Source organism: Dromaius novaehollandiae, chromosome 9 (assembly GCF_036370855.1).
Source record: "Dromaius novaehollandiae isolate bDroNov1 chromosome 9, bDroNov1.hap1, whole genome shotgun sequence".
NCBI classification, from domain to species: domain Eukaryota; kingdom Metazoa; phylum Chordata; class Aves; order Casuariiformes; family Dromaiidae; genus Dromaius; species Dromaius novaehollandiae.
The window spans coordinates 24,157,794-24,180,539 of record NC_088106.1 but is presented as its reverse complement, the minus strand read 5'-3'; the positions used below and the strand labels follow the sequence as shown (position 1 = coordinate 24,180,539).

The 22,746-nt window shown below is 37.3% G+C and overlaps 1 protein-coding gene across 4 annotated transcripts in view; it reads left to right on the top strand.

Moving 5' to 3' along the window:
• CLSTN2 (calsyntenin 2) overlaps positions 1-22,746 on the top strand; it is a 423,340-nt gene that overhangs the window by 337,028 nt on the left and 63,566 nt on the right. For all 4 annotated transcript variants that reach the window (XM_064516936.1, XM_064516935.1, XM_064516937.1 and 1 more), the window contains 3 exons: positions 14,814-14,999; positions 19,901-20,149; positions 20,709-20,830. In XM_064516936.1, the coding sequence (XP_064373006.1) occupies positions 14,814-14,999; positions 19,901-20,149; positions 20,709-20,830 (557 nt within the window). The remainder of the gene's footprint in view (positions 1-14,813; positions 15,000-19,900; positions 20,150-20,708; positions 20,831-22,746) is intronic.

Sequence of the window (22,746 nt, the reverse complement as noted above, 5' to 3'; positions counted from 1 at the left end):
ACTGCGTTATAAATAAAAGCTAGAAGATACTTTTTTCTTTTTCCTATGAAAATGCACTAATTATAAAAAAGAGAATTTAGATAGAAAATAATAGAAATAATTTGAACTCCAAGATTACCTTTCATGGTACCAGAAATGCTGTCATCTTCAGCACATTCTTGGTAGTTTTCTCTCTTCCTTCAGGGCTCTGCTTTTGTTTCCCACTTCTATGGACACAGAACAAAGACTGTACATTTTTTCTGTAGATTCACTTCCAGCGTGATTCTTCTTGCTACAGTAGTTTTATTGTCACATAAATATTGGTTTCTGTAAGATTACTTCGGCTTTATTCAAAACAGAGAAGATTCAAACTTTACCGAAGAAAAGGAATATTATAACAAATCAGATAAAGATGGAGAATAACGCATATAATCATAACTTTTCGGCACATTTGCACATAAGTAGAAGTGAAAAATAGGGAAGGAAGTAGAACTATGTGAAACATTTTCTTTTCTGACCTGCTCTGCAAATCAGAAGCAGTATTACAAGTCATGAAAGCAGAGATCTTTCCACTATGGGAAAGTACATACTCTGAAACTCATTCCACTGAATCACATAAAAATGTCTTCTTTTATCAGCTGAAAACTTTTCTTCTGTTTGACATATTCATGACTATCTATTCCTCTAATAAGATCTTTTAGGTTTTTTTTCTTTAAACTTCACAGTGCTTTGTGGGTAAAACAACATACATTTTCATGTTTTCTTTATACAAAATTTAATAATAGCATTAAAATTTCCCCCAAAATGGCATTGAGTAGTTGTGGATGGATTATTATCTTCTCAAGATTTTAGAAATTTTTCAATTTGTACTGGGGCAAACTAAAAACTTTTTGAAGTGGTTTCAGAAACCTGATCATAATACAGGAATGTGAATGTAATTTAAAATACATGTGAAAACATTGTGTCATCATTAGAAGAGGAAGGAGAAAAAGTAAATCATCAAAAACATTGTCAGCGTATTGGGAATGTTCCAGTTAGGAACTGGGACCAGAAAATAAAGTTCTTCATTTGGGGACCGAATATGCAGAATACAATCAAAGTTGTGTTTTAAAAACAGTACAGCAAAACATTTAAAAAAATAAGCTAAAAAATGCATTGGATTTGACCTTTTCTCACCTAAACATTTTGATTTTGAAGGCTCAGTGATTTTAATAAAAAGGACTTTTGCTAAAAATTTCACAATCCTCTGTGATCATATTGTGTCTTTATCTCTTGCTCATGTATATGACCAGTTTCTTTTACTTTGAAGTAGGTTATAACTTGCAGTACAATCTCTTAATTTAGAATTAGTGATATATATGTTTCTAAGACTTCATGTCTACTTTCTTTTTATTTATTACTTTATTTCATATTTATTTGATAAACAATTAATAGGACCACTCAGGGTTCACATATAGAAAAACTAAAATAGGAGCATAATAATTCAATAATTACAAACTTGTAAGTTTGGAAGATATCTACAGACATTTTGTAGGCAGGGTCGACTCTAACTCTACGTATATAATTTCTGAAGAATTTCTGTCAGGGCAAGAACTGAGGCCTGCAGTGATGCAGATTCCATCATATACCCAGACAGTCGTTTGTAGTGCTTCCCTGCTTGCCTTAAGAACGTTTTCCTAAACCTTCCCTATGGCTTACTTCCTCACTTATTAAAGCACATTGCTACTTGGCTGCCTTTATGGATGCAGAGAAGAGATCGTTTCCTTTTTTCAGCAGTCTTTTATCTGTTTGTAGGTGGTTAAGGTGCTGCCCACACTAGTCATCTTTTCTTAAATAAAGCAACTCTGATTTACCAAATTGTTCTCAAGACTCTATTTTCTCTTGAATCTGAGCTTTCTTGTCACTCCCATCTGGATTCTTTCATTTTGGTCTCCACCCCTTTTGGGGAATGTGGTAGCCAAAACCAAACACGCTGCTGCAATTAATGGGTTACTAATGCTGAGGAAAGCAGGAGGATTACTTCCCAAACCTTGCAGGCTGTGCTTCTGTTTCAGTATCCCACTGTTACATTTGCCTTTTTCAGCATGGTTTAGCATTTCTTACTCATGCTCGTTCTGTACTCTGCCATCATCATCATCTTGTGATTATTTTCTACAAGTGGTACCAAAGCTGCTATTCCCTGTATGTATCAGCGTAGTTGGTATATGTAGCATCTTGCAAACAACCCTCTTGCATTAATAGGATGGCTCTCCTTTGTCAAGATTTGAAACGTTGGATTCCAGTCTCGGTCTTCGCTGGCCCGCCCTGGTTGGTATTGTCTGCAGTTTGAGGAAGTATATTCCCGGTTTCATTTTCCAAGTCAGTAATGAAAATACAGGATAATACTGGATGAGGAACAGACTTGGATGGAAATATTAATAACTGTTTCATGAATCCAGTTTTCCAGCCAGGTTTACATTAAAAACATAGTGCTTAGCTTGGTTATTGCTCAAACAATTCTCCAGAATATTTATGATACTTTACAGACTACAGGTTAAAAAACAGTAGTCCTAATTAAGCAGACCATCCCAACAGCCAACCATTAATGTGCATCCTCAGACGTGTGGGAAAAGAGCACAAAAACTGGGGTTTGTCATAATTCGGTTGTAATTGAAAATGCTTATGGCAACACAGAATTAAATATCTATATAGTATTTTCATTAAAAATATCAAGTGATCCCTAAATAAGAAAAAGTAAAAAACCAGTAATCTAGATAATGTTTCCTTTAACTTTTTTATGGTGCCATAATAGTGTCTTTTTCTAACTTTTATTATCTTTAGGAAGGGTCTTTACAAAACTGATAAAAAGACTTGATTTTCCTTACCTGTCCCACTACTGAATTACTGTAATATGAAATGGAAATAAAATAATAAACCAATGTGCTGAAAGTTGCAAGATGCACAAAAAGTTGGAAGCATAATTATTGGCATACTGAGCTCTCTAGTGGTGGTGATGTACTACAAAGGGAGAAGAAAAGAAAGAGGAGTTACTGCTTGAAAATGAAGGACAGAATCAAGTTATCGGAGCACCTAAAATATATATTTTGAGACTGCTTGAGGTCTGCTCATTAATTGACCAATTAAACCAAAAGTCAGGCTGTGCCCTAACATCCAATTGATTTCGAATAGAAAGTAGTTATTAAGGCTGAAAGCACAGAAAAAGCTCCTCTAAAGCAGTCAGCTGAATATCCCAAGGAAGTATCTGAGGATTCTGGCTTTTCTGAAAACACGTATTTAAGAAATAGTGAAGGCTGAACATGCATCTTAGGGAGATGAATATGTGCCAAAGAAGTAAGAGTTGTATTTTCAAAAAAAAATTCTGCACCACTGCCCAAAGATGAGACAGTCCAAAAATTAGTAGCCAACTTGTCTCCTGATCGTTAAACCTTTAACTCCAATCTGGCCAAAGATGACTTAATTTTTTCTGCCAAATTAATGTAGCCCCCACACAACCAATATTTAGTAACCTTCAACTAAGAGAAAATTATTAGGACTTGACTTGATGAGAAAACAGGATTTCATAGTGCCCAGTCCGAAATGTGCTACTGATTTGTGAAAGATTCCGTACATCGATCTTCCAGTACTACAAATCCATATATACACTTTATTCAATTACCAGAGCCTTTGTGTGCAATATAAAGTAGCTGAAGAAAGTATATTCCTTAAAAATCCTCAATGATGCTTTCACTCAGTGTTCGTTTAAAAATACTTCTGAAATGAACAGCTGTTTTTTTACCTAATAAACTATTATAAACTATAGGGGTAGTTAATGTGTCTTTAAAATACTGCCTAGTACCTCTTTTTAAAAACATGTAGGCCTCATTAAGCTAATGTAGGGCTTTGTGATCACCAAAAGGCAAAGCCTTGCCACCCCCTTCCTGTTGACTGGTTGTTCTGAGGCCATGAAAGGGTCCGATCGGCTCGCTTCTCCTCCTGAAATACCGTCGTTCCCTTTGCCACAGAAGGGCAGGACCGCCTCATGTAGCAGCAGAGTGATTGTAGATCACGTCTGAGTCAACATGCTTTATAGATGCTATTTGCAGTAGGCACTAAGTGATTTTAAAATGGTATTCACGTGGGCTTTCTAGTAAAATCCAATTACAGAGAAAAACCAAAACCATACTAGCTGTTGAGCTGTCAGTGCTCTTAACAAGGAGCAATGTGATTACTAGAGCAATTGGTTATTTGGGGGAAAAGAGGGAGAGAGGGTGATCAAGTGCAGAAACTGTGCTTACAAGAATAATGCTCTTCGTCCTCAGGAACGTGGTTTAAAGGCCTGTATATTTTCTGCAATAAATCTGAATCAATTTGCATCCTTCTTCTTGTGCACATACCTGGTAGTTTAAACTACAGTGCTTTTATTTGCTCTCTTATCTATAAAAAAGATGCCCCCCCCTCTTTTTTAATATAATTTATTCTAAGCATGGAAACTTTATGCCAGTCTGGTCTTGGAATTTCTGTGTATGAATTAGCCATATGCCCTTATAATAGGGTATCCATAATGAAAATGCTTACATTCAATTGTTACCTTTAATGGCACTGTTTATTAGTAGAGTGCTTGCTCTTTTGAATATATGTATTATAAATTTTTGCATATTAATTGAACTGCTGAGGGCTTCTGATTTTTTAGCTCAAAGTTTACACAATTGTGTAGCCATTTGTTGTATCAGTATTGTTCTCTAACTTTTCCTTCTGTTTGGCTGCCAGATATATTTAGAGAAAGCAGTTGTATCTGTTTGGTATGAATCAAATTCCTATGTATATTCCAAACGTATCTTATTTTAGGATAGGCTGTCCTTTCCTCTGCTGATTAGGTTTATGTATTACAGTTAAATGTATCTTTTCTGAGCACTCCTGGTAAGCATTTTCGCAGCTGTCTTTCACAACGACCTTCTGCTGGAAATCTATTGCTTGATATATTCCAAGATTACTTTTGTTTTTGGCCGTATCAGACTGGTAGCTTATAGACATGCTATTATTGACTTAATGGAATCACATCTTTTTCCATCCGCTGATTTTAAATCATGAGTCACCAGTTTACTGAAGAAATTCTTGAGCATGAACAAGCACTTCGTATCATTGCTATCAAGCAGTATTTCTATTACACCAGTTCTCAAAGTCATCCTGTTCTTCACTTCTGATGTCCTGTTTCTGTATTGACTTCCAATATAGAATTGCCTTCCAGTTTTGTCATCAGCAAAAGTAATTAAAGCAGTCCTTTTTTTGTGCCAAGACCATTAATGGAAATATCAAATAGCAGTCTCAAAACTGATTCACAGGGATCCTTACTAGTAACTTCGCTGCGTGCCAGGAGCTTTGCTTTTTCAAAGTAACTCGTTGCCTTCTCTCTTGTCAGTTCTGTGTCCATATTACAGTTGAAATACTATGATCTGTCTTTTCTGTCTTAGCTGATGGAAAAAATCATTCATTTTAGACCAGTGACTAGATAATTGTTATTCCCATATAACTCTATAAAGCTCATTCTTACGCCTTCTTTGTTTACTTTTCTGTCTTCAGATTACAGAATCGTTCCTTTTTTTATTTTTGTTGCAAGGTCTCAGTGAACATTGCTGTAGCAAATCTTACTTTGTTCTTAAGTTTCTTACCTCTTAAGAGGTAGCTGACAGCTGATATTTTCATTATTCTGTTTCCTCTGCTCAAAATTTAAGGTGCTTCAGGATATCCAGCTATGTTTGAGACTTTTCCCCATGCTCTGCATGGAGCACAACCTCTGGACAGTCTTTATACCATGGACTTGGACTTACAGACTTTCCACACAAGCTTTGACATCCTCAGTTCGGTTGTTTTCAGTAACTGCTCCCCAAAATGTTCCAGACTTGGTTTCTTGGAATTTGTGAACCTCCTTATATACTATCCAGTAATGAAAACTCTTGGCTATTACGCTCAGGACTGTCAGGATCCAAACACTATTCACTTGTACCCAGTGTAGCTAGGAAGTTAGTTTTCTCTTCTGTAATGACATCATTTTCTGATAGTTTGTCCTTCTAAAAGCATTAGAAATTTCTAACTATATCTAAAAGTGGTTTGCTTCAGTAGATAGTTATCATTCTAATACAATCTCACAAAAAGAAAAAAAATTTGTTCCAGTCCTGCATGCTGTTGTTTCCAATTTTTTCAGTTTCTTGTATCTTTATTTTGCAACTAAGTCCCCGCCTTTGGGGTTTTGTTTTTTATCCCTTAATAGCATACTTGATATCACTAGGTCAGTCACAATAGTTATTCCAGTATGTCTCACTTACTCCTTAAGAGCAGATTTTACTGTTATCCTGCAGTAGTTCAGATTTCTCTTTCTCATTGTATTTATTTATTTTTCAAAACTGTCAGGATATTGCAGAGAGAAGAGCTTTATATGGATGTTTCCTGATGCTTGTGAGATCTGCATTCAAATGTTTTAGCAAACCATGGTACCTTAGCAGGGATTTGGAAGTTAGTTTGAATCTTCATTCAGCTCTCTGCCAGGCTTTAATGGGGTCAGACCTTCTGATTATTGTTGCCTTAGCAGGTCATTCATCATATTTAACATGCTTAAATTCATATGTGGCATCAGATTTAGTTGTCCTGTTGTATGTATGTCATTAGCTTGTATTTTAGCTGTCAAATCCTGTTATGTCTGTTAGGGATTTTTTTAGCTTTGTTAGCTAGCTAGATGAGAAATGATCATTTTTTCCTTTAAAAAGAATGAACAGAGCTTTGAAGATTATTTTGAGGGGTTAAAATATATGTATTTATACTTTTTTTATGTATGTGTGTGTATATATTTGTTTTATATATACATGTGCATCTATATATGCGTGTGTGTGCATGCATGCGTATTATGTACATGTTTATAAAAAGGCAGAGGAAATCACCATTTTATCAAAAATACCCTAATTGGAATTTCACTCTATTTCAGACACATCTTTTTCTGCATCAGATTTTCCAGCTGCTTCTTCAAAAGACTTCTAGCATGAGAAGCTTCCTGAGATCCTTATATCTTGTTTCATTTTGTTATAAGTTCTCCCAAACAATATATACTGGGGTAATATATGTCTGCCAGAAGTGGCAGCAGTGATGTATGTCGCTAGGAGTGGTAGCAGTTGTGGCAACCCTTGTAAAGCTACACGCTTGCTTCTCAAGAGAGAAAGGAGTTTCTTCCGTCAGTGGTGACTGGTCGCATCCCTTTAACACTTGGCAAATTGCTTTAGGAAGTAATACTCTGGGCAACGCACGGTGACATTGATGGATCCTGGAAATAGCAGTCTGCTGATGGTTACTAGTTGATGTCTGGCCATTTAACTAGTTGACATTCTACCAAATTTGCTCCCTTATAAAGTGATCAATTACATGACTGGGAAACTGTTCAGACAAACTTCACAGAAAAAAGTGTGTATAAGAAAGTCCATCCACTAACAGTCTTTTTTCTAACTTTCCTTCTGAGATGAGCAGATGTAGCAGATGATTCCTTTTAATGTTAATAATGTTTTAAAATTAAAATGATAATGTTAACACAGTTCTGTTCACCTGTAATCTGCGTGAAGAAACAACGTTCAGAGTAAAAAATTAAAACCCCAAGACACCTAAAGCATTTATCTTCTCTGCGCTGCTTCCTTTTCTCCTGGAGCAATCCTCCTCAAAACTTCTGACAAAGGAAAATGCTGAGATTTCTGTTTTGCAAGTAAAAATTTTCCTTTGTCAGAAGTTTTGAGCGCAGAGAAGATAAATGCTTTAGGTGTCTTGGGGTTTTAATTTTTTTTCCAAACTGGAAATCCTTGGAAATATTTTTTTTCTCTAGGTTGCACAATTTATAAATCCTTAAATACAGAGAGATTACAGTCCAGAAGAAGAGATGCAGGAATTGTTATACTGCATTTGTGTCACTGAAAAAGAAATGCTTTATCTTTACTTTTGTTGCTTTGAAGTGGAAATTTGAGTGCTATTCATTGCCCGGGAATTTGCAGTTGGAAAAGGCAAAACTACATGTTGCTGATCCACCTCATGAGCACACACAAGCTGTACACATACATTATGACATGTGTGTGGAGCTCTGCACTCATCTGCTCAGATGTGCGTTGCAGGGCAGTAGCAGGTCAGGTACCACATGCACTGCTGGAAGAGAGGAGTGTCTAACGATTAGCTCATGTGCACTGTATATTTAATGCAGATAATTGCTTCAGAAAAGCACCATTTCATATGAAAAGTGACACTAGGGTCATGAAGGTGGCGTAGGTATGGTACGTAGTGTGTTGGAATGTCTTGCCTTTTAGGCGTTTTGACTGCCAGAATTTGAAGCAGCTGTTTTGGATAGTCTTGCCCTGTGCGTGTCTGCAAGAGCGGCTCCCCACACCGCGCCTGCATACTGTGGAGCAACTGAAGTGTGCGCGCAGCCCGTGATGAGCAATAGGATTGCTGTGTTTGTAACAGGATTTATCTAAGTGTGTGCCCTTGTCAGGCTGTTTTATAATGTACTGTGGACCTTATGAAGGCGCCCTTAATCCGTCAGAAAATAAGACACACAGCAACTTTATCAGGAGTATAGGGGTAGCTGAAAGAAATAGATATACTTTACTTCACCGAGTAGCGGTGACTCCCAGAGGGTGTGCCACAAGTGCGCGGTGTGTCGGGAGAGTGGCCTGAGCGTGCCACGGCAGCCGCCAGCACGCTCCTCCTTTCCATGCTCAGCAAGCAGCGTGGAGAGCCAGGTCAGAGCCAGCCCCCTCGAGCGTGGAGGGCACCACGGTCCCACAGCTACTCGGGGACTGCTGCCAGCCACCGGGGACAATTTAGGGATTTTAGTTTTAATTTAGGGGGAGAAAAAGTGCCGGGTATCAATAGTTCAAGGAACTGCTGTGTTTTGGGTCAGTAGATTAAGTCCCCAAATATTATGTATAAACTGTTACTGATGTTAAAACAAGTTTTAAGTTAAATTGCAGTGAGTCCTTTCTATTCTTCGCAGTAGGTGTCTGTCTGTGCCATGTTTTGACAATCCACTGAGATTATTGCAAATAAGATCCAAGTCAGCATATTTACATTGCAGTGGTTATGCCTTCTTAAGGTACTTATATGGCCTTAGTAAGGATCTAGTAGCCGGAACAGTACCTTGATGCTAGTTTCTGTGAATTACTTGAAGGAAAATATAATCTGTACATGGATTTTGCTTCTGTGGAACTGTGAAATGCTGGCACTGTAGAGTGGAAAAGATTCATCCTGAAGGATTAGCTGGTTTTGAGAATTGCATGAGGATACGAGAGTAGCATAGCTATAGATCAGGTAGTGTTAGTGTCACACAAGTGTTTGCAGATAAAAATACTCAGCCGACTGTCAATATTCCCTGAACAGAAAGTTCTTCAAGACCCTATCAGATTTGGGTTAGCATCTTGGGAAAGATGTGATCCAGTTTCCTTATGTTTCATTCTGCCAAAGGCTCAATCACTGCTCCTCACATCAGCCTTCCTCCACCTCCAAAGACTCACCTGTCAGCTTATGTCACAGAAGAGAAAAGTCATTTCTTAACATTGAAGTTGTGACAACAGTCTAAAACCTAAGGTAAAAAAATAAATTTTTTTCAAAAGAAAAAATCTCCCTTCAATTATGTACTCAACTTCTCTATGAAATACGTCCACTTCTTACCATGATCAAACTGGATATTTTTATCACTATCTGAGCTAGTCTGAACTGTTGAAATACACAAATATAGGCCCAGTTCTGTAGCTACAGCTACCTAATGCAATCCAGCAGAATGTGGCAGGTTCAAATTTCAAGAGTAGTGTCACTACACATGAACAAGGTGTTTAATTGTTTGAGGAAGATCTCGTTCATTCAGCTCCATAATTTTGTTGAAATGAAAACTGTATATCAAAATTAACTTTAGCGTTATAAAGATCAAATTAGACTGCCAGATGATTACCCCTCCCGCCCCCCAAAAAAAAGATGATGGGGAGAAAGGATTAAGTATATACAAGGATGCATATGCACATATAAATATGTAGAATGAGATGCGTCACCTAAAGAGAGAATATTCTTAGAAATCACATGGTTCATTAGCAGAAATGCAGTGCTAATAAAAAATATGAATTGGGGTTTCTATATTACAAAGATCGAGTCTGTTTTTGAGAATTCAGGGTAGGTATAATGCTCGCCAGAATTATGCAAAGAACTCTTTTGCTTCCCATACGTGCACTGTTTTTGTCTTTACATACCTCATTGCAATGAATGTTCAAAAGGGGAAGGAAACTCTTGTTGTTATAAGCCATGTGGTGTCGTGATCTACTGGTTGGATGTGTAATGTCTTTAAAATAACGTGTCATGGGGCCCAAGGTTAAGATCAACACAAGTATCAAAGCGCGTACCTTTTGGAAATGTCATATGCCTATTGATCTTTAGTGTGTAGAGGATGCATGACACAGATACCACAGGTATTTATCAAGGCGGCTGCAGCATGTGGTATTCTGGCAATATGTGCACTTACAGTAAATTCATGATGTAAGAAAACTGTAGCTTTGTGAGGACAGTGCACTGCTCTTCCAGATGTCATTGTTCAGTAACTGGAGCTGCCTGATTGCTGCTTCTAAGACGTAGAGTCCCATAAATAAGGAAAATAAATGTACTTTAGGCAAGCCTACAGAGGTATTTCTGATCTTGTATGTAATGTTTTGTGTGTACTGACATTTTAATTTGTTCCAGATTGTTTCATATTTTCAAAGTAATACAGAGCATAATGTTTAATAAAAAAAACTAAGCAAAGCTGTGAAGTGTATATATATATTAAAAAAAAAAAAAGTAACCGTTAGCTCGGTATCAAGCCCACGTAGACAGGGCAGATGCCAGGGTGTTGTTTAGGAAACAGAGGATCTACTAATCACAAATCACATTGCTCTGGAAACCTTACGCCCTAGCCTTTCTGCAAAGAGGTTGCGTAGACTCTTTTATAGTGCTGTATAAATTTTATCTTACATTTAGCTGCCGTGGTGCACGTCTTTCATCCAGCTTGAGTGAATCAGGTCCAGTGATCCAGCCAGTCTATCACTTGGGTCATGCATCCTCCTCACATGTGGGTGCCATACTCCTTCAAGGAAGAATCAGATTCAATCATTCTGTGAGCAAGATGTAATCTGTAGCCTGCTATTTAAATCACCTTCATCTAGAGTCCTTTTCTGGCTGTAGAGGTGGGTGCAACTCCTGCCATCTAGTAGGCACATGAGAATGAAATTAGTAATGAATTATAATGTAGTATATCAATAAAAAGGAAAGAAAATCACATACAGAACTGTTACGAATAGAGATCACGGAAAGCCTTTACATTATCCATCAATTAAAAGGAAAATTTTTATTGTTTAGTGCATTGGGAATTATTTTTAAAAACTCAAAATGTTACTGAAGTTTGGTGCAATTTGATCAGGGAGTAGTTTGAGGATCTTAGAGATTGAGATCCAAGTTCACATAGTCTTATAATTCGTACGATCTGAACTAAAACCATAATATGTCGATATTTACATTCTGATATTGTTATGTTGTACATATAATCCATTCAGGGCTGGCCTCACATTTTCTGAAAGTGCTTTATACTACAAGTTGCAAGCAAAGGAATGAGAAAATCCAAACCACAGCTGTCATCTGCAGGGTTGAACAGGGCTGATTTTAGTGAGGCCTTTCCCTTGGGATTATTCTTCCCCCACTACTGCAGAGATAGTGTTTACCTTTCTATGTCTGCACTGTAATGTGTAGTTGTTGTACATCAGTTTGTGCCAAAGGAGAAACCATGATGTTTAAGTATAGCTGATCAAGAGCAAGCTACTATTTCAGATGGGATTATATATATCTTTTAACTGTTTATATAGCCCTGGATATGAGTCACATTTTAAGACCCAATTTAAAAAATACATTCTTAGGCTTTTGTAGACTCTGGTTACATAAGACTCTTCCTCTGAGTCAGTTTTAGAGGAGCTGAAAAATTGCCACCACGTTCCTGAGGGCAAGGTGCTGATCATTTCCATGTGTCCAATACAGTATGTTATTTGAGAAGAAAGATGATTAGCTTCACCATGTTCCAAATTAAAGCCTTGCATCTTACAGTAAGCTCTTCACACTGCCACCACTCACTGTTACTCGTTCTAATTCTATACCTTTTCAACTTTACTAACCTTACTGGTCGTGAGATAAAGAGGATGCTGGCTTCAGCTTCGACACCTCTGGGATGCTGAAATGCCATGGGGGCAGATACTATATGAATCAGCCGGTGGATCTGTAGCGGAGCTATTAGTACCTTTAAGGACTACTCTGTCAGGATTGTATCTTACTCCGTATTGCCCTTCTCCTGCCTGAGATCACCTTCTGCCTGGAGGGAGGATCCTTAGCTGACTTCTGAAATCTGCATTAAGCCCCTTTCTGTCAATGAAAGAAGTGCAAGTGGGATTTAGGATGGGATTTGGTCTGTGATGCTGCAGGGGACCGAGTGCTGAAGGACACTAATTCCAGTCCAGCTGATGTTTTGCAATTTACAGCTGAGATAAATGTAGCTGATTAAGGTACAGAGTTTATAAACTCTAGGTACAAATTATCTTTTTCGCCAAGTGAAAACATGGTACTGTGAAATGAAAGACCACCCCTTCAGATGCAAAGGACATTCATGTGAGAGAAGCAAAAGGCTTCCATTATTCTTCCATGTAAGCAGTGGCATTTTATAGAGCATATTTTTATAAGCCATTCCTCATATAACTTGAGGTGAGTGTGCGGTTGCAGGCAGATGTGCTACAGTTAATGATTCAATCACATCTCACATACACTAATGAATATTTTGCATGACTGCCAGTTTATTTGAAGCTGCTGAGAAACCAGGAAGTGTCTATAACCAGAAAGCTGCTGAGATGGTCAGAAACATTTCAGATATGTATGGGATTCTGTCTTTCTTCTCGGGTACAGCAAAGTTCTGTTTTAACTAGTCAATGAAAGGCTTGAAGAAGCAATAATTCATATGTTATTAGTGTATATACAAGCAGGAAATGATCATATTTTTATCTAAATGTTTGAAAGTAATTTGCTGTTCTTGTTTGCTTGGAAAAATGTTAACCTCAAGTTTCTGGAATGGATAGGAAATAAAAATCTGTTAATGTAATGATGTACCTTGAATGACACTCTAAATTCTAAGGGAACTGTCTAAGTTGACAATTACAGACAAATATATGCAGTACTGCAGATCACATCTAAGTTTATACGGAATGAAAGGGGTGAATATTACTGCATGAAAATTACTACTAAATTAGCAACTCAGCTGCTGTATGGGCAGGCTTTTAAGTAGACATAGCTGTCTCAGTCATTTTGAACAATGATGCACAAGTCCTAAAGATTTTAGTAAAATAAAATGTAATGCTTCATGGAACATTCTGTATCACTATGTGCCAGCTTCATCTTGATAACAGGATGCTACATCATTACCATTTGGATTCAAAGTTCTCAAGAAAACCTAAAAGTTCAAATTTTAAAATGCAGACCAGTGACTCTGGCATCCCATCTCCTTTTTCTGGATCCCTTTAACGATTGCTCTACATTTCAAAATGTTTGCATGGACTCTCAGATTCTCTCTTGAATTTCTAATCCACTTTAAGATTGTGTGATTTTCAGAGAGTATCTTTCATACTTTCATACTTTCCGAAAATGAGGTCCATTGAAAAACACCAAACCCTTTCACCTACTGAGTATTTTTTATATCACCATCCTCTGATATTTAGAAAGATTGTCTGTACATTTGCTTTAAGGGGTTGGATTGATTATGAGAACTTAAATTTTCCACTTACGGAGTACTCCTTTAGCTAGGACTATGAATAGTCAGAGGAATTCCGGCTATGTATACAAGAGTACTTTTCTGAGAAATTTTGCAGATACAGTGGTGTATACAGTAGGCAAGTGAAGTAGAGTAGGTTTGTGACTTCAGAATAATTTGAATCTTTATTAATGTAGCATTCTTACTGGTGTTTTACAGTAAGTTGTCTCTCAAAACTTTGCTACAGTGGCTAAAGTATGAACAGGAAAGATAGTTGAAATACACGTTTTTGATTAATGCTGATTGTTTGGGTTCTCTCTGAAGCAAAGCATCATATTTAATTGGATTTAGAACATCAGTTGAGAAGCTTGGTGCTGTGTATGCCATGGACAGGTGGCTGCCTGAGGCAGGTGATTGCTTAAATATTCTGGGTTGTGAGACGTCTGCATGAGCAGATCCCGGATTAGCTAGATCTGGCTGGGAGCATGGGTAGTCCTTTCAGCTCTAGCTGTCATTTATTAGTTCATCACAAAATTACAGAAGACATTCGAAGAAGTGGAACTACAGATTTTTATGTTGGCTTTTCACATACTAGAGTTATAAAGCTTTAAATCGCAGTCCAGTGAGACTGATGCATATAGCCTAGTCCATAGAGCTATTTTGTTCTGTATCACGAAATTTTGAAATCTGACTGAAATCAGTGCAACTGACAGCCTCATCTCGGTAGAGCTAGCTGGGAGACTACCACAGGGATGTGGACATTGGAGACCCTGACTGACACTGTTCAGCAGTTCTTGTCAGGAACCAAACACAGTGCAACTCTGATAGTGGTGTTATTATTTAATTGAGTCTGGTGCTCTTTTAGAAAGAGCAGCAGAAAAGAGGGGTTTTTAGAACAGCAGCTCACTGATGTCAAGTTCAAAAACTTTGATTTTTGTCTTGGCTGGGAACTTTGAGAACATCTATGCCATTTGAAATTGCATAACTCCCTTTCCCTTTTTAATCACTTTTGGATCTTGTTGTTGTTTTTATTGTTTTCCAGACTGGAACAAACGTATTGAATACAAGCCTGGTTCTGGCAGCATGCCTTTGTTTCCTAGCATTCATCTAGAAACATGCGATGGACCAGTTTCCTCGATCCATACCACCATTGAATTGCAGACCAATTACATTGGAAAAGGCTGTGATCGCGAGACATACTCAGAAAAATCTCTGCAGAAGCTATGTGGTATGACTTTCAGTTGATATAATAATTATGTTTTTCCAGATAAAGCACCAGTTCTCTGTGGTCTGTAAGCACACAATATATGGATTTTGTATAGCTAGATCATAGTGGATTGTAGCTATGAAAATGAATGGAGTGGTGGTATTTGGCTAGCGGTCAATTCTTGTTTTCCATTTGTTTTCACTTTTGTCATTCCTCCTTCCTGCTTACTTTCATTTTTTATCTTCTTCCCTTCTCCAATTTTTCCTCTTTTTCTTCATCCCACCTCTTTCTCACTCTTTCTTCGCCCTGTTACTGCTGATTATTCTAGCAGTATGTTGAGATTTCAGATATAGATTGGCGCCTTGCCCTGGATGCTGTACAAAATAACACCAGCATATTAGGAAGACCATAGCATTTGATGAGAATTGAATCTTCATCTTTTGTTTCAGTCTTCCTGACTCAGCTTTCTGTTCTGATACATACTGTGCCAGAGTTGAAACAAACGAAAAATAAAGGAACATTTGTGACAATCATTTGAACAAAGATATTAAGGAAACACTTCAATTTCATAGAAGTGATATTCCAAAGGAGAATTTCCAAATCAATTTCTTCCCTTTTCCCACCTACTGGTAACTTGGTTTAAAAGATACAAATTCATTTTGAGAGGGAAATTAAATACTTTAGGATGCTGCTGTGTTTATGTATGATTGTTGCAAAAGTATGACCACAGATTAAGCCATGTATCTTTTGCCTTTTGAGATCTGCTTTCTCTCTTCCTCCTCCAAAATCCTGTCTTCTTAAAGTCCTCATATGAAACATGGACGGTATGGTTTCTCATCTTCTCCAAAATGTCTCTTTCCCTGGCTCCCGTTTAAGCTGAAATGGCAAATGTGCTCCAGGCTGTCAAAAGGCAATACATTTTTTCCATTTAAATGCATGGCTTTTGGGGTTTTGTGCTTTGGTGTTTGGCTTACATTTGCTTTGATAACCACACAACAGGCCTGCAGAGATGTTAAGATCAATACACTAATCTTTAAGAAAAAAAATTGTAAACAAATATTTGACCAAATTATGAAAAATGGAAAACTAATTCCCAGGGAAAAATAGCTTATAGTTAAGATTCTATAAATATATGCCTATTACCTGCAGAGATTAGGGAAGGTAAGGTAAAGGTAAGTGAATGTAATACGGTTCTCATAAAATCTGAATATTTTCAACCTCAAAATTGCATAGTTAAGGCCACAGAAATCCCATAATTTTACTCCTATATCTCCATCCAGCTGACAGGCATCATAGAAAACAGGTCTGACAGTACCACTGTGCTAGTTGCAGGCAGTATTTGGGCAGATGGTAGTGTCTAACAATATTGCTGAACTGTCAGTTTTTACTCAGCACATCCATGAAGAACAGAATATAAAGCACTTGAGAAAACAGATAGAGTGAAGAATGTATATGTAAATGGGAGGGAAAAGTCTAATGGATGAAAAAATATTTTTTTGTCCAGGGGTTCTGTATGTTCATAGAGCAGTATAAGCGGGGTAGAAATTGGTAATGGGACTCGATACAAAGGTCATAAATGACAATGAGCTGTACATCAGAATTGCATCTGGGCTGGTTTACACTATGGTATTTAGTATTTATTGCCATCCTTTATTTAGTATTTATTGCCATCTTTTCCATTAGAGAGAACTGGAAAGCAGGTTAAATTATTTCTGGAAAGCAGTTTTCTCCCAGAAATGGCCTTATTGTATTGTAATGGTTGGATGAATAAATTTGTCCAAACGAAGAAAACCCTGCTTTTTTGTTATGAGTGAAGCATTGTGTGATTGGAGAGAGTGCAGAATTGAGTGATCACAGATTCACAGTAGTCACTTATGCCACCTGAAACGCAGGATTCGCTCTCTATAATTAAAGACCGAGTTCATAAATCACATGCTCATTTCTTAATTTATCAGTTGGAAATCCAGAGAATTCAAATGCATCAGAGCTCATTTTTTATATGACTGATGGCTTAACTCTGCCTTTCAATAACCCAGGGATTTGTACCCACTTTGACAGTCAAGGTAGGCAGTGTAACTTACACAGACAGGAGGCAAGTCTTCAGCTTAAATGATTCAGGTACGCTTCTTGAATCATTTTAAAGTCAAGGAATTATTAGTCTTGTTCCTCAAAGCGTTTTAGTAAGCATTTTTTCACCTTATCATCCAGGAGTAATAAAAAATACAAGAACGTAAAAAAGACATGATTTCGACTCTGAAAAACACATGCAGAATAAATCTCACAAAAAGATCAGTTAAGAAGCCCAGAACATGGTGGAAGGATGATTACAGTGCTGTCTTCTTTCCCTCTAAATGCCGATAACATTTAAAATAATGAGATTGCCAATATTCACATATGGCAAAGAGTTTCCTGAAAGGAGCTCCAAGGCCACGCGCTGGCTGAGAGGGGAGAGCCTGCCCTCTCTCCTTTCTCCTAGGTCATGCAGCTTTGCAGCAGGCTCATAGAAATTCATGCAGCTTGCTGATCTGATGGAAAAGTAAGAGTTTTGGCTTGGTTTTACAGGACTGGTTAGCTTCCAGGCAGGTCAGCAGTCTGATCTGTTTCAGCAAGTGCTTCAGTAAGTGCTTCAGCTGGCACAAAGTTTGCGAATATGTAGAGTGTGGAGCAGAGGTGGGACCATCCCTTTCAGTTGTCTGTGAAACCAACCGCTTAGATAGATAAAGTGCACCTCAGGGTGCCAGGTCCAACACAGGGTTTGTATGTCGTGGCTCCAGAAAATAACGCGTTACTCTGAAAGCATTTTAGAAGGAAGTGGTGTCAGCCGTTCGGTTTGGGAAGGGCACAGAGCCAGGAGCGCGATCTGGCTGTCTGGGAATGCCTCCAGATACGGCCTGTTCAAGTTGTTGCAGGTCTGTGTACGTATGTGGCTGACGTGGCTGAGCAGCTTGGGATGTTGGTTGGATTTATTAGGATCAAAACAGTATGATTTCTTCCAGTGAAATCTCCTTGAGCACATAATCCAGTAGTTGTTTTCAGAGCAGGATTAACGCCTGCTAACAGGATGGGGTTCCACAGTGCCCCATGAATGTCCATAAAAATATGGGCAGGTAAAGGAGAACCTGTTGAATTTGGTACTGATTACCCCAGTGCTCTTACCCAAGCCTGACCATAAGTTGTGAAGATAAGGGCGTTTACTTAAGCAGCTTGCTGAATCAGAGCTTTAACAAGCTGTCTGAGAGACTTCTATTTCAGAGTTGACTCGCAGATTCATTTTAATTGAAAAATAGATCCTTCTAAATTTTTTACCAGAGCACAAGATAGAGTGAGTGAGAGGTGAAGCTTCTTCCTTGAGCTCCTAAGTTAGCTCCTAAGTTACCTAATATAAGCCTATGCCAGTTTAAAAACATACTTTTTTTTAATATACACTATGGTGCAAGCTATTTCTGTGTATATATCCTGTGCAAGTAATCTTATTTTTTAGTGGCTTGAATTAAAAAAAAAAAAAAATTTTATTGTAGATTGTGCCATCTGGATAAATTGAGTGTGAGGTTTTCCAGTGGATAATCCTGTGTATCAGGCAATGCAGCCTGGTGTGTTATCTAGAATTAGAGTTTAAAAAGTAACTACAATTTGTCTTTGTGCTTAAATTCCAAACACACAGTTTTTAGGTTTGATATTACTGTCACTTCAGAACAACCTCATCTTAAAATAACAAAATTTAGGGAAATGTTTAAGAAATTCTGTTACTGAATGCTATGAATGTTTTTATATTCTTACTATAGTATAGCACTTTAAAAAGATGCACAGTTCCACACGTTATTAGCAAAAGATTTAACACTCCTGCAGAGAGCTGGAGTCTCTCTTCTCTTCTTGGACACTGCAGGAGGCTGGGATATGTTACTAGCCTGGGATTTTTTTTTCAGTTTCAGTTTGTTCACCGTATTCTTACTTGTCAAAGTATCATCAGGAATACACAAATTCTGTTTTTGCTTTCTATGCTGGCAAGCATACTTTCTGCTAAATGCTACCTTTCACTGGCTAAGTAAAGGTTCTAACTGCATAGCTGATTGCATGTTTTAAAAAAATGCCTGATAATTGTTCAGCTGTAGGAAAATACAGATCTCCCTTAAACATGGGGTTCTAAAGAATTGTACTGTTTTATCAAATCTTGGCACCACGTTATTTTTTATTTCTGCTTTTTTTCAAATTAATTCTAACAAATTAGTGCCATGTGGCTAGGAACCACTTTGTTAACGATTCCCTTTTTAGCAGAGGGCTAATCTGGGTTGTGAGTACTACCTAGAAGTCTTATATCTATCTTTAGGCAAGAACACTTAGAGTTACAACCATCATATACCTGCCACAAGCCAACATTGAAGTGATATTACCTATTTTTAGGATGAATACTGTCTACGTAGAAACATTCATATCAATATTATTGTGAATGTCTGTGGCTGACTCTTGGACACTTGTCCTATGTTCATGTCTGCTCTACAGTATTCTGCAAGACACCATCTGCACGCACAGTGTATCTCCAGGCTGCTGAGGAAGGAAGATTCCCAGCTGGAGGTACAGAACTTGGTTTTAGTCTTAGCAGTTCTTTAAATACCTGACTGGCAGAAATGTGAAAACATTAACAGATTTGAGAAAATAATGAGAACTGTCTAAGAAAAGAAATACTTTTAAAATATTTTCTTAAATTTTCTGTGCAGTGCATTTCATCTACAGAGCCCTTACTGGTTTATTATGGCCAGTGCTATGTAAACGTATATATGATTCGGTAGTGAAGCTAGTAGGACCATCTGCATAGTAAAAATTCGTAAACAGGAATGTGTGAATCAGGCCCTTGGCCTATACTAAATTCATTTGCACAGCTTTTTCATTAGTCTCTCATCATTTTATTCATTATCTGTCGTTTACAGGAGCATCTTCAGGTGCCATTGACCTGTTACCGTCTCCTAGTGCAACAACTAACTGGACGGCTGGGCTTCTCATGGACAACAATGACATGATTTTTAAATTTGATGGAAAGCAAGGAGCCAAAATTCCAGACGGAATAGTTCCAAAGAATTTAACTGATCAATTCACCATCACTATGTGGATGAAACACGGACCTAGCCCAGGATTAAGAGCTGAGAAAGAGACTATTCTCTGCAACTCTGATAAGACAGGTGAATCTATGCTCTATTTTAAAACTGTTTGGCAAAGGGCATAACAAATTTGATAGAGTGTTATCATTTTGCTTCAGTTAATGCCGTTTGGAAGAAGGTTGCAAAGTTGGGATGATGCCTCTCTGAGTGTTGCTGACTCATGGCTTATTGAAGAGACTTTTGCCTACCTGAGTTTCAAGCCCTGATTCTCTTCTTGGATAATTTCTGAAAACAGATCTATGGATTTTGAAGGAATTGGCTGACAAAATATATTAGGGTTTTTTTTAAGATTTAGATTGGGAAAATCAGTCTAATTCTTTATTGAATGTTTTAGATGAAATATTAATTTGGATTGTATTTATTAATTCTGATATAATGATTCCATAAATAAAATTAATATGACTTAATTCAGGAAGATTCTTACTGTATGTGGCTTCCCTGAGACTGGATATTGAGAAAAGGGTGTGTGTGTGTGTCTGTCTGTCTGTCTTTTAGGTATATATTGCTTTGAAACATATTCAGCTAAACAGAAGTGTTGATGGTAGTTTAGCAAACTGATCTTACTGTTCCCTCCCTTTAGAGATGAACCGACATCACTATGCCCTGTACGTGCACAACTGCCGGTTGGTGTTTCTGCTGCGGAAGGACTTTGACCAGGCTGACACTTTCCGCCCTGCAGAGTTCCACTGGAAACTGGATCAGGTACTTGTGCTTTACTGTTAACTGTAATCCATCTGTACCTAATCTGTCTCTTTATCCCATTTAGAAATTGCAGGGAATAACCGTACTGTAGACCAACAATTTCAAAGAAATCCTAAATACTAGTGTCATGGTTTTGTGAAATCAAAAGTCTATTGCAATTATATTGCAGCTTGTAACAGTTGTGGCTCTAATTGGGAACCACAGAAAAAGACTTAAATGAGTTGAGTCAATTAATTCAGATTTTTAATTGAGTCATTTTATACAATAAGTAGTGGTGTGCATCCATTGGCACTGGAGAACCTAGAGACATGACATTGCATATAGTTCCCTTAAAATTTTCCACTTATCATTAAAAAAAAAATCTACTTAATCAGCACAGTGGAAGTGATAAAAGCCTTTTCAATAAAGAGTATGCTGACATAGAGAAAGGCATTTGTAATATATTTTAAGTCTAATCTGTAGACTTTCACTTTCATCTGCTGTGCTGTATGTAATTTCTCCTTATAATGAAGAATATATTGCAAGGAAATTATTATTAAAGAGATAAGAGTTGCCTTTCATAGATTTATTAATTCTAAACAGGATAAGGATTGCTTGGATGAAAGAAGACAGATTTCAGCAAAGTAGTATTTTCTCAAAGCAAGTTTTTTTCATGTCTTTGAGCCCAAACAATGATATTGAAGACATAGATGTTATTATAGGAATGGTTACTATCCTAATTCACCTTCAAAATGTTTATAAAAAGATAATCTCTGTCCTGATTATCAAATGCTTGTGATGATAAACCATGTGATGGTCATAGCACATGCTTTTCATTTCCATTAACCAGTTTGGAATCAGTTTCTGCTATACTTGAAATGAAATCTTACAATGTTTAAAAAGGGGATAAATTTACATTAAATCATGGTGAAGGTTACAGATCTTGAATAACTGATGTCACATCAGATAATGCTGTTCTATGTGTTGCAGATAGATTTATATTTCAATGCACTGTATACTAAACATCTAAAATCATCAGTGGTTATTCAAAGTTTATGATTATGAAAGCTGCATGCAATCAACTTCTCTTCCTTATCCTTACAATGGGAGAGGAACAGTTTCCTCTGAGTAAACGAAATTTGTATGTGATTCTTGTAACTTAGCCATGACAAAACACTGGAACATACACTGTCAAGGACAATTTTCCATTGACAGGGGGATGCATTTGCTTGTTTGACAGAACTTTTTCATCTCTGTTACAATCTATGATTACTTTTTTCGCACTCTACTTTCTCCATATCATTTCCATACTTTTTAAAAATAGGAAAAAATGGGATAAACTAGAAAGTACAAAAATACTAACATTTTTCCAATTATTTTTGCTTTCTTATATTACAAAAAAAGCAGTGTGTCCTGAACTACTGTTTTTTCATATCAAGCCATGTTTTTATGTGTGATTAGCCTTGAAATGGAATTTCAGTAACATTCATGTTACTGATGAGCAGCATACACTCTTCGTATTTATATTTTGACAGTATTACTTGGTTCAAGACAGTGCTGCTCACCTCAGACATCCACTTCTGGATGGTCTGTTGATTTGGGCAATCTTCTCTATGAAATATGAGGGTATATTGTTTCAAAACAATATGCTAAATAAAAGTGTGTTTTGTGGCTAGTTAAATACAGGTGCTATTCCACCTCCAGTAAAGGATAAGAAGGCCCTGGGCTATTCTGCAGGTTTTGTCTGAAATTAGCAAAACTAGGACGGTTACACCAGGGGACAACTTCATCTCATATCTTGAGCTGAAGTTTCAGTAGACTCCCACATATCTGGTGCCAGGCACTTAGTCTTTGTGGTGTAAATACTGAAGGAACCTGAAGATTTCTTTGGAGATACTTTGAGATTAAACTGATCATGCTCCAAGTTATGTTTCTGG